We start from the raw sequence: 13398 nt of genomic DNA on the forward strand, positions 1-13398 counted from the left end.
GCTGATGAATATGCCTACAAAAAAAATAAAGTAGAATCCCACTATAACTTTGCAGTCTAGTACAAGGTTCTTAGCCTATGACAAATAAAGTACAGTTGGGACATGATGGCTATCTAAATATATATCTGAAAGGCTTTCCTATGGAAAAATATATTAATTCCATTTGGTTCCAGAGAAGAGAACTTAGGACACAAGGCTAAAATATACAGAGAAACCGATTTTGCTCTATTTGAGGAAAAGATTCGCAACAATTAGAGCCACCCCAAATTATATAATAGTTTATTTTCTTCCTGAAGATTTTCAAGGAAAGGCTATTTACTACATTTTACTATATACATTTACTACTATTTATTATGTACTATTTACTAATTATTACATGCTAAATGCATTCCAGTAGGAATTCTTTCTCAGATATTGATTGGATTAGATGGATTTCATTCTACAACTCTGTGATTGTGGGTATTACTGATTCAATAGTACGTATCTTTCTTTTTAGAGTAAAAAGCAAGAATTATAAGACAATGCTTAATAATTATTAATTTATTTAGTTTGCAGTTCAAAGTTTAGCAGTGGAAGGGACTTTCTAGTTTAATCCCCTTATTTTACAAATTAAGAAAATGAGACTGAGTTAAATAAAGTAACTTCATAGTGTCATATGGTAAAAAACAAAATAGACAAACAAACCACTGGATCTGGGGTCAGAACACTTAGATACAAATCTCAACCATGATTTATAACCAGTGGAACTCTAAGTCACTCTCTTTACTTCTCCATAAAGTCAGGATAGAAAAAAACTTTGAATGAACATTAAGTTCATTAACAACACTTGTTTCCAGAAAAAAACATATTATGAACTAAATTAAAAGTTTAAAACTAAAGACTTTTTATTGTAAAGACTGATAAATATATGCATTTAAATTTAAAGATAAAAATATTTGAAATGTTTATGGTCAACTGTAATTAAGAGTAATAAAAACATTTTATTTGTAAAATATATCCTCTTAAAAGTACAAACTAATGCATTGTTCTCTCAAAGATTCAGAAGAATATTAAATGAGTTGTTCATCACTGATATCTTAAGATAACCACTGCAATAATGCTTTCATTCTAACAAGAACATCTTTTAAGCACTATGGACCAGGCAAAGTTCCAAGGGCTAGGATTTATAACAGGTAATGATGAAAACTCAGTAACTCAAATTATAATGAGAGAAGTAACAAATAAATAATTAGGTACCTACAAAGTAGAAGTAATCTCAGATAGGAAAGCAGTTGGGGAAAGTAGGGAATATTTCTTGAAGAAAGTGGAATGTGACCTGAGATTTGAAGGAAGTATAGATATCTAAAGGTAAAAAAAAGAGGGAAGAGAATTCCTAGCATTGTGGATAGCCAATGCAAATATGAAGAAACAGGAGATGAGTGCTATAAGCAATAAACATTCCTAAAGGATAAAAATATACATTCTGAGCTACAGTCTCAGAGAAAATTTTTTAAAATTAAAAATTCAAGAAAACAAATATTCACCACCTTATTCAAGCTTTTAAAATTCATATTTGTAAGAAAAATAAAATAAAAAGTAAAATGAAAAAGTTTAAAATTAGTATTGGCATGTACTTTTAGTTAAAAAATCATAAGAATAATTTTAGTAGTATTATCATAGAATCATAAAATTCAAGTTCAAAGATACCTTAGAGAATACCAAAAACAATCCTTTAATTTTATAGATGAGAAATACTATTTTTAAAAATCACTTGGAGGCTCACTTTAAAGACAAATGACAAAGTAAGCAGAATAAAAAAGAAGAATCTTACCTTTTCAGTATTATATAAAATCCCCTTATTTATTTTATGTATACATATATGTGTACATGCTGTCCTCTATCCCATGAAATTTAAGTACACTGAGGGAAAAGAATGTTTCATTTTTGGCTTGGTCTACCCAGACAGTGTTTAGAACATAGCAAATACATGAAAAAAAAATCTGGTAATTGTAAAAACACAATTTTTATAGTTTAGCACTGCCACCTCAGGTGCAGATAACAATAACATTTTCTTCTTGATAAAAACCTCAAAAGAGACAACATAATATAGTGGAAAAAATGCTCTGCCTAGGGTTAAAAACTGTAGGATTTGGGTCTTATACTTAGTAGCTTTAAGACCATTTTCTACTCTGACATCTGTAATGAAATTATTTTCCTCATTCATAAAAATGAAGATAATACATTTGCTTTAAATATTTATTTTAAAGAAATGATTTCATAAATCTTAACAAGCTATATGTGTTTGTTACTTTAATAATAAATAGCTCCATAAAATCAAGATAGGAAAGCTGAGCAATGTGCTAAAGCAATCATTATATCATTTAATAAACTTTGAAAACATTGTAAGAAATATGGCACTCATTTATGTAAGGCAACATTCATGGAAATGACTAAGTGGACTCTTTATTGCTTATACTGAATGTCCCTCAAATGTCAATCAAGAGCTAGTAGTATTTTTTAGCTGGCAGTAGTGGGATACCAGAGAATTTTATAGGCTTTATTCAACAGAAAGTTAGGTACTCTTGAGATTTTCCATGTTCATAGGTGCCTTGAACTAGTCACTCAATACATGAAAGGAAGTTCACTTTTTATGAATGTCACATTATTTAAATTTATTAAAGATATGGCATGATCAACAGAAACTTCAGAAAAATCACAAGCTTCTAGGTAGGAAAGGAACATTTAAGATACAATATTTATGATATGTACACTATCTGCAATAAACTGCTAGATGCTTGGGGATAAAGAAAAATGAATCATATTTTACATATTTTTACTTTCCTTGTGGCTTTCTCTCTTTCATGACAGGTTTCTTGTGGCTTTCATAAACTATTAATTATATAGGTATAGATAACATCAAGGACTTGTGTGAACTATCTCTTCCTAAAATACATATTTTAAAAATCCAATGGCTAATAAATTTATGAATTTAGATAGGAAATGGCAAAAATATTTTCATGCCTCTGATTAATATCTTTAAAATATTAATTCTGACATTTAAATGATGTTGATTTGATTATATATCTGAAACATAAATCTTTTACAGGTCAGATTTTGAATTTGGTCTCCATTTTTCAGTAGATTTTTTCTTAACTGATTATAACATTTATATTTGATTGCTCCAGGTTCAATTCTGTTATGATTTCCAACTTTTTAAAAATTTTTTTCAAATGCATTTGGAAACTGTAAATCTTGGCCCATTGGTGATCAAATAATGTGCCTTTCATTTGGCTGTATTGATAGAAAGAATTAATCAATACTGATAGATATAATTGCAAACTGTGCAAAAATAATTAGCTTGCTCCACCTAAATAACTTGGTAGCAAATTATGCAAATAACACCTCTTAGTCTATACTCCTGGTTTCAAAAGTGCTATTGAATTCATCCTATCACCTTTATTTTTCTGTTATTTTTGATTAAAGTTACCATGATAAGATTCCAAATATCTGTAATTTGAGAAAAAAAAATTAAAGATAAAACAACTGAAAAAGAAATGCACCTTATAAACCTATTGAAAAGGAAGACTGTACTACGGATTACTCGTGCCGTACGTGATTCTTCATGTTGAGACCTGGATAAATTTAAGCCGTCATCCATATGGCCTTCATGGTGCATGATAGCCTGAAACAAAACAGCAATGAGTGCAATAAATACCATTCTGACAATTTTCCAACCTAAACAAGAATTAAACTGTATATACTTTAAAGGTACATCACAAACCCCTTCTCAAATTTCAAGAGAAAATAAGTCAATTTGCCCAAAGGGCTGTTTCATTTTAATATTTCTAAGGTAAAGTATTAATAAGTAAACATGAATGGGGAAAAAGTGTTTTTACAATAAAATGTTATTGAAGGCTTCATTGCTTTAGTCAAATCATCTATATGGAATAACAAAGAAAAAAAACTTCTACTACTAGTTACATAGTAAACAGTTTTAGATAGAAAAGGGGTTACTAATAAGTAGTAAAATCAGAATTTAAGAAACTGCTTTTCTCAGTACAATCCAACCAAAAAGAATATCTTTTAAAATTGTTTTTTATTAATTACAATTAACAATTTTCTATTTGCTTATAATGACATCGATGTTGTTAAATTCCAGAGTATGTTAGCATAATCTTGAAGTGAAAAGAACTAGAAATTTAAAACTAGTTCCAAAGATTTCTAAAGAAAAGAATAAAAGAAACAATAGTCAAAATACATGTGTAGCTCTTCCTAAGAAGGTGTATCCTCTATTCAAGAAATAATAACAGGAACTTTTGTCTAAGAGGATAGTAGTTTGATGGAGTAGTGTTAATACATCCAGTTTTAACATGAAAAATATCAAAGAAGTTCAGATCATTCAGCAAAACACAAGACTGCTAGTAACCTGACTCTCAACTTTCCTAATGCTCCTTTTCCTAGACTGCATATGCTGTTTAAATGAAGGCTAGGAAGAATACAAATACAGTTTATGTGTTACTAATCAATAAATTAGTAATCAATTAAAAACATCTACTACATGTCAAGCACAGGGATGCAAAAACAAAAATGAAATGGTCTCTTCCCTCAATTAATGATTTCTATTCCATTGGTGAGTGGAGGGACTAGATGGGAAACATAAAATACCTGTAAGATAATTGGAATTTGTGAACACTTCAGGAAATCAAGACAGATATCATGTAGGTGATATTTCAGCTTATAGGAATACAATGAGAGATTCAAACAGTTAGACATGTAGAAGTACAATCCAAACATGTGGAAGAGCCAGTGAAGGACATTGAGCTATGGCATGGAAAGACATGGGTGAAGAACAATAAGTAAAGGATATTCACTGAATTGTAAAGCATAAGAAAGAGAATAATGGAATAAGACTAGAATGGTAGATTGGAACCAGGCTGTGAAGAATAAGATGACAAAGAGAGAAATTTATAGCCTAGAGGTAATGAAAAGGCACTAGAATTTATTAACCAGGGTGGGTGGGCAGGGGAATGGCATGCTCAGACTGGTGCTTTAGGAAGATCACTTTTACAGTTGTGTTGAAGATGAATGAAGAGTGGAAGAACTCAAAGAAGTGAGAAAATAAGGCTATTGCAATAGTCATGAAAAGTGACCTGAAGTCTGGAGGACCTGGGTTCAAATTTGATCTCAGAAGCTTCCTAACAGTGTGACTGTGGAGAAGTCAGATAACCCCAGTTGCCTAGCCTGGTGATAGTGAATCTTTTGGAAAACAAGTGCCATGCCCCTACTGCACACCAAGTGATAGGCACACCCTGTTTCCCCCTTCACCCAACACAGAAAAGGGAGAAAGCATTCCCAATGGGCTTCTGGGTGGAGGGGCAGATGAAGAGAGGAATGTCCTCAGGGAGGATGAAGAAACGAAGGGAAGTGATCCAAGCACTCTGCTCCCCTCCAGCTCTGCTGCCTGTGAGCCACCCAACTTACCCACTATGTGCTCCCATTGGGCTACTGGGCAGAGGGGCAGGGGATTTGGAAAAAAATTTCATCAGACAAGGTGGAAAGTGGTAGGGGAGCAGCTCCATCCTAGTCCCTCTGCCTTTCTAGTAACAAATTTTGGGGGGGGCAGCCACATGTTCACAGAGAGCATTCTATATGCCATCTTTGGCACTTGTGCCATAGGTTCACCATCACTGGCCTAGCCCTATCCACTCTTCTGACTTAAAAATCATACTAGTATTGATTCTAAGAAAGAAGGTATGGGTTTTTCTAAAAAAAAAAGATGATAAAATCCTCAGAATATTTACATGAGTAGGGAAAAGGGATAAATATGAAAAGTAGATATAGAATTAAGATTTAATAATTAAGAATAAATATGATGATGATGATGATGATGATGATGATGATGATGATGATGACAACGATGACAACAGCTAAATGGTGCCATGAGCTGAGCACCAGGTTTGGAGTCAGAAAGACCCTAGTTGAAATCTACCCTCTGACACTTAATAGCTGTGTGACTCTGGGCAACTCGTTTAACCCTATTTGTTTCAGTTTTCTCAAAGTAAAAAGACCCTGAGAAGGAAAAGGCAAAGCACTCCAGTATCTTTGCCAAGAAAACTAAATAGGACCATGAAGAGTTAGATACAATTGAAATGACTAATTATATAGTACTTACTATGTGTGCCAGGCATTTGGCTAAGCACTATAAAATGATTATTTCATGTGATCCTTAAAATAATCCTAGGAGGTAGGTGTTATTATTATCGCTATTTTATAGATGAGGAAACTAATACAGATAGCTCAAAAATATTTGAAATCACCTAACTCCAGGCCTAACATCCTATTCATTTTGCCATCTATTTAAATTAAATGGTTATGTAAGGTGAGGAGAATGAGGAGTTGAGAACTCCTAAATGGTAAATACAGACAATAAGAACAGTGACAAAAATAGGGACTTAAGTAAGGGTGGTGAGTTTATGGGGAAATATAATGGTATCAATTTCACATGTTGAACCTATTATGCCTATGAGAATATATAGTTCAAAATGTCAAAAAAACAAAACAAAACAGGCAGCTGTTAATGTGGAACTGGAGCTCAATCCAGAGTCTAGGGCTTAATCTTATCATATGATGAGGAATGATAGTTTAATCTATAGAAACTGTCAATGTACATATATACAGGTGTTTTATGACTTTAGTAATATGTAGATATAGGCATATAGCAGGTATATGCAATGCCTATCTGCATATATATATATGCATGCCTACATGTACATCTGATACACATCAGAAATATTATATCATGTAGGTACTCATAAGTACATATGAAAGTATATAATTATGTGTACTGCTATCCACATTTCCTAAGATTTAAAATAAAGGTAACTTTTAAAAGTAGTCAGAAAGAGTCCCTTTGTTCGATATTACATACATATAGAAGGACCTAACAAAAGACAATATAAGAGGACATCCTACATTTAGGGCATGTTTAGTTTAGCTAAACTAAAATGTTATTTTCCCTCCATTTGAAAAATAGGTTGTTCATTTCAAATGATTATTTGTCCTTACCTCAGGGAATACTTAGAAATGTATTTTGATTAATAATGACCACTCTTAGAGTAATGTGATCCTACAGAGATAATATAGACCTGAGGATCTTAATCTAGGATGCATAATCTAATTAAAATATAATTACTGCATTTTAATGAAATTTGTTTCCATTGTCATCCATCATATTTTATTTTATACATTTTAAAAATATCATTCTAAGAAAAATTTCACCAGATGGCCAAAGAGGTCCAAGATGCAAAAATGGTTAAGAAACCTTGTGATACATAAAGATTCAGATTTTCATAGAAATGACCCCAAAACAATATTAAAGGAAGAAATTCCTGAGATTATTGTATAACATGAGAGAATAGCTTATCTGTCTGTACAACAGGTGGAACAAAATATGAAAGGGCTTATGTCAACAATAAATATTCTTACCAGTTTCACTTAACAGAGTAGCTAACCTTTCATTAAAAGAGAGAAATACAGTTACATCACATACTAGGAAAATAAGACTCTTAACTTTCATTTTTAGTCAACCAGTTACTGATAGATATGTTTCTTCCCCTCGAATGAAACACCAATATTTTCTTGATTTCATGGAGACACCAAACAAACTGTCTGCAGTGCCCAAAATTTCTATTTCAATCTTTGGTGATGAATTTGACAAATTAATTCCTCATAGAAAAATCATCAGTCCCCATTTTGTTCATTAGAGTCTGACTCTTCTACAGCCTGTGGAAAGAAATCTCAGAGGTAAAATAAGAATCTTTTGGGTAGGTTCGTGTTCATGTTACTACCAACTAACAGGGTTACTATCTGTGATAAGCTTAATTTTAAAAAATTGGTCTATCTAGCACAACTACCATGCTACTTGACTTATAAAGTTATATACAGAGTATAAAATTGCAAGTAGTTTTAGCTAACAAAGGTGTTGATACTGCAAAAGTAAAAATGCAATTTGTAAGTATATTTTTAAGTATCTTAAGTCTGACCTGGGTGTGAAGATAGGTGAAAAAGGAAGAAACAAAAAGTAGCTAGAGATAATGCTTGTACAATACACCTTCTCAAAGGCAGTTGTAGCATATGTGGTGGTATAAAGAGGAGTCTGCTATTCATAAATGACACACATCTGAGCCAAAAGAAATCATACTGGTGAAAAACCTCAGGACATCTATTATAGGGAGCCTACAGTAACACAATTCTCAGTGCAATGAATTAATTGAGTAACCAGGCAGTTTGATGTGATGTTTTCCATTTGAGTAAATATAAAGTTATGGCAATTGTGTATCTTAATTTAAGGTAGCATGGAAGCAAGGCTAATACTCCATAAATTGTGCAATGTTTAAATTTCTGCTGGGTCTGAGTATCTGCTTTAAACATATGCACAAAAAACAAGTTAACCTCCTTATAAGAGGAGGTATATGAAGTCAAGAAGTCAAGAAAGGTTTCTTTTTATTCTATGGATTAGCACAGAGAATAAAATATTAAAATAATAAAATAAGGGTGTCACTGGGAAAACAAAGAGGAAATAGAATCAAAAGTGGGTAAAGGAATCTATAGTCTGTATCAAGAGAGACATAGGAGAATGGAAGAAACTTGGCATGAAGAACATACTATAACTTTGGAGTTATCTAATATATTTGAAATTCTTTCCAAAAAAAGACTGAGTTACAGTAGGAAAGTTGTAGCCAAAGGCAAATAAAAAAGGACAAGGAAATATGTGATGTGGCACAGTTCCCTAATGGAGCTGCTCATCATTCCACAATATAGGGAAAGGGAGATATAAGCTCAGAGAGATACACCAGCAACCTCTTTTCCAAAAAATGGGAAGCAAGAAACCTCCTGAATTCCTTTCCATTACAGATCTTAAATTATAGAGACCCACTGAGTCAAGATTGACTCCAGTTTTTATTTCCTTAACCTGATGAATGGACCTATGGGAAGTGTGAATTAGACCTTTTTTGGGAATTGTAATATTATACTCCTTTGCCTGCCTAAGGAATGACTCAAATTTTATATGTTCTAGAATTACTGGCTTCAGATAAATCCTAGGTTTTGGTGGCTTTTTAGGGCCTAGAAAAGCACTGGGATTAAATAGAATGCATATATTTTTAATGTTATTATCTGATATCTCTTTATTATTAAATAATGTTTATTTACTCATTGTTTCTATGCTAAGATTTAAAAGGCTAAATACAGTATTCTAACACTTGTGTACACTTTCATGGAGAACCAATTCTATTACATCAAGATCAAAAGCCTAGGACTCAATCAAAACAGTATGTTCAAAAAGAGGAAGTTAGAAAACAATGAGTCAGAGCTTGGGGCTAATTAGGTAGATGCAGAATTCCACATACTCTAAGATGACAAGTAGTACTTCCCTCTAAAGAAAGGTAAAGCTGAGGAACTGAAGGAATATTACTATGATAACTATAGAGAGCTGGACTTTTTCTACCACTTCCATTACAGTGGAGAATATACAAACTATTCATATGACTATTGGAGTTTCCACCAAGTAGTTAACAACACTACCTAGTAATTAACATGATAAGGATCTAAAAAGCCATGTCAGTCCATTCATCATAAAGCATTTAATAATGAAAAGAGGACATTCAGTACTATTGATGGAAGTAAGAAAATAAGAAATTGGCTAGTGACTTCTTCCTAAGAAACACTGAGACAGCCACATGCTGACCAAGAATGAAAAATTGTAAGATATGTGAACTTTCCAATGGATATTTTCAGGATGTGACTCCCTAAACTTCTAAGACCAAATGACTAATAGCTATGTCTGGGGATTCATATTGGGGGAAATTATACCATTAGAAGAAAACCAAAGAAATATTACTAGAAGTTTAAGAAATCCAAGGAAAGAAACTGAAGACCTCAAGGACATAAGTATTAAAAGAGAAAAGCAACTGTGTAAATAAAATTTTGTGAGGTGGACTTAATTTCCCAGAATCCCTATCCCTTCGTAGTGACCAGAAATGTAAGATTAAAAATTAGTATCCAATATTCCAAGTATTATATTTTTATAATATTTTTTAATAATAACTTGAAGTAGAGGAAAGTGATACAATTAGTAAAGAGGAGTTTCCCTCTCTCTCTCTCTCTCCCACATTCATGGCTGGGAAATTTTTAATCTTACACAATGTTGCTAAATGGGTTAATTAATAAGATAGTTTAGATTATTGGACTACATATGTGATGTCTATGGCAGAGCTTAACATACAGACTGTTGGCAAGGGATAAAATCTTGAAAGATCCAGGAAATCTGCTTGAATATTTGCATATCTCATCAACCAAAGTTAAAATGAAAAGTAGAGGGAAAGGAGAAAGTCTACATGTTTCCATTTGGCTGTATATCACACAGAATTGCAAATCACAAATATGACATGGGAAAACTATCAGGAGGGAGAAATAGTAGTTCACAAGAGAAAATATTTTAGAAGGGTTAGTAATGGTATTAATTCAGATACTGAAACAAATAAGAATAAAGGAAAAACTCATTGAACTAAAGATCTTAATATAAGGAATTAAAATCATATTCATAAACATCATCAGTAAGAATTGGTGGGGTGATGTTCAAAATGATATGTGCTTATGGAAGGATATACCGTAGTCAAAAGGTTCAGATTAAAGGGCAGTAAAATATCATCCTAGATCAATCATAAATACACACAAAGGAATTCTATAAACTACTTTTAGAAAATATGCTAGAGACTATTTGGATAAAGATCAATAGAGGAAGAAATAGAAATGATAATACAAGAGAAAACAATGGCTCATCTTTTTTTTCCCTTTCCTGCTATTCAAGGAGTTGGCTGCCACCATGAATGATACTGTAGCCAACAGAACCAGGAAGTTCATGACAGACTTCTTCAAGGTAAACAGATGGTTATAGACATTTTTCATACTGGAAAGGCCACACTGTCTAAGACTGAAATTCAAGAAAAATTGGCCAAGATATATAAAACAACTCCAGATGTCATTTCCATATTTGGATTCAGAATCCATTTTGGTGATGGGAAAACAACAGACTTTGGTATCATTTACAATTACCTTGACTATGCAAAGAAAAACCTGCAAGGAACAGTCTGTAGTTGGAGAAAAAGATTTCAAGAAAAAAGGAAAAGAAATGCAAGAATAAAATAAAGAAAGTAATGGATATGCAAAAGCAAATGATGGAGCTGGCAAAAATGACTATTTTAATGTTTGTTCATAAAGATAATATAAATTTTTTCATCAGGGAATAAATAAAAAAAAGAAACACAATGCCCATCCAGTCACCAGGAAGTGAGATATCCATTCTGAAAGTGGGCCACAAATTTGGCAAGGAATAATGCTACAGTAGCAATGGACATTTCATTTACCCAGTTATCTGTAGCAGACCTTTTTTTTTTCTAAAAGCAGAGCAGTAAATACATTCTTAATTGGCTTTAACAAAAACTACATCATTTTGACACAATTTTCCATGCTATTTTCGGAGCACTTCTTTTCATTTTAGAATTAAACAAAGAGAAGTTATATATGACTCTAGTTCCAAAAAACTAGCAATGTAAAAATCTAGCAATTTAATCATTAAAATATAATTCCACTATAAAAATCTGTGCCAAAGAATTCATGATGGTGGTATTTCACCTGTCAATAGGTAACAGGAGAAACACTGACAAATAAGACATCTGCATTATGACTAGTATACTCTTAAGTGTGGTTATTATCATGTCATGTAAAAAAAATATGATGCACTTTTATATAATCTTACCTTACGCTGTATCGATCCCATTCTCACAGATTTCACATCCACAGACTGGTAAGTAAGCCAAAGACCTGTATCTACATGTTGTATGTAGCACACTGAATCACCATACTTTATTTCTGATGTTCCCATACCATCTATTTCCTTTCTTATCCCTATATCTAGCTTTTCCTAGAGGAAAGAAAAATAAAGGTGTATGTTAGCAATTATACTATAAGATTATTAATTAGAAAAGCAAAACATAGTTATAATGATGGTAAAATATTACTTTCTCTCAATACTACTTCATTGATTAGTTTAGTGTACAAATCTGAAATCATGAAAAGCAAGGCCTTATATTTATTTTCTTTTTCATGCATTTTAAGTTCCAGTGACAAATAAAAATATTCAAATGTATAAAGAACAAAAAAGAAAATAAAATGAAAAGCAAAAATAATTGTGAACATATTAATCTTCATGAAATTTTACTTTTTCACATTTTTTTCCAATTTTTCTAATATTGATTTTATTCTTTTGTAACTTTTGTAACCTAGCAGTATCAAACTTTCTCCTTCCCTGGACTCAATCAACATTCTTTTCTGTTTCCTATGAATTTTATTTTCACTTATGACATATTCTCAGTTACAACAATTTTTTTTCAGAATCCTACCCATCACAATATTGATCCTGTGACAGAAATCAAAATATTCATACATATTACATTCCACAGAATTGAGGGCATAGAAATTATCCAAAAACAAAATTATTCTTTCCTTGGATTTTTTTGCATTCACCTAACATAGCATTTATTTATACATATGTTTAATTATTTCCATTAGATTAAAATCATTTTAGATTTAAGCTTCCTGAAGATAAGAAGACAGAGTAAAAAGCTCTGAGCTCACCCAAACTCACCTCCAAATATCCACAAAAAGGGCAAAAATGACTTTCAGACTAAGGAGAGAGATATCTCAATGGGTAAAGAAAGAAAGTAGTTTATTTTATGTGGCATCAGGGGAACTGGAAGGGTGGGGACCATCACACCACAGATGGCCTTGAGAAAGGAATCTAGACAACAGGAACTAGTTCAGTGCAAATAGCCTAAGAGAAGGAATCAGCACAGGAGGGACCACCCCTCCACATTAGTGATTAGGGCATCTGGGAGAAAAGGGAGTAGAAATCACCTAGACAAAACAACTTAATACTTGCACAAAGCAAGTCAGCCAAATGAGCAAACCCCAGTACACACCAAAAACATGCTGTAAGATTCAGCTTGGCCCACCCCAACCACCAGAGCAGATTATACTGCAAGCTTGGAATATTACTCTCTCTACCCCAGTTACAGACCAAAACTTCAATATAAAAGCAAAGTAATGGAGGGGAAAAACTAGAAAAATAAGCAAAAGACAAAGAAAAAAACATAAAAATCACTTTAGTGACAAGAAATATCAAAATAAAAACTCAGAAGAAGACAGTAATGCTAAAACAGAAGCATGTGAAGCCTCAAAGGAAGTGTGAAAGGGTGTCAGGAACCAAAATATGACCCCAAAGAACTTGAAAAATAGTTTTAAAAAACCAAATGATGAGAAAATTAAAGGAGGGGAGTAATTCAATGAAGAAAACAATGTCCT

At 32.4% G+C, this 13398-nt stretch overlaps 1 protein-coding gene and 1 pseudogene across 2 annotated transcripts in view; one reads left to right on the forward strand and one right to left on the reverse strand.

Annotated features, from left to right (window-relative positions):
- RYR2 (ryanodine receptor 2) overlaps window positions 1-13398 on the reverse strand; it is a 760518-nt gene that overhangs the window by 379768 nt on the left and 367352 nt on the right. For both annotated transcript variants that reach the window (XM_056816085.1, XM_056816086.1), the window contains 2 exons: window positions 11795-11959; window positions 3540-3661 (listed from right to left, as the gene is read on the reverse strand). In XM_056816085.1, coding sequence (XP_056672063.1) covers window positions 3540-3661; window positions 11795-11959 — 287 coding nt within the window. The remainder of the gene's footprint in view (window positions 1-3539; window positions 3662-11794; window positions 11960-13398) is intronic.
- Window positions 10862-11254, forward strand: LOC130457593 (40S ribosomal protein S24-like; annotated as a pseudogene).

Source organism: Monodelphis domestica, chromosome 2 (assembly GCF_027887165.1).
Source record: "Monodelphis domestica isolate mMonDom1 chromosome 2, mMonDom1.pri, whole genome shotgun sequence".
Taxonomy (NCBI): Eukaryota; Metazoa; Chordata; class Mammalia; order Didelphimorphia; family Didelphidae; genus Monodelphis; species Monodelphis domestica.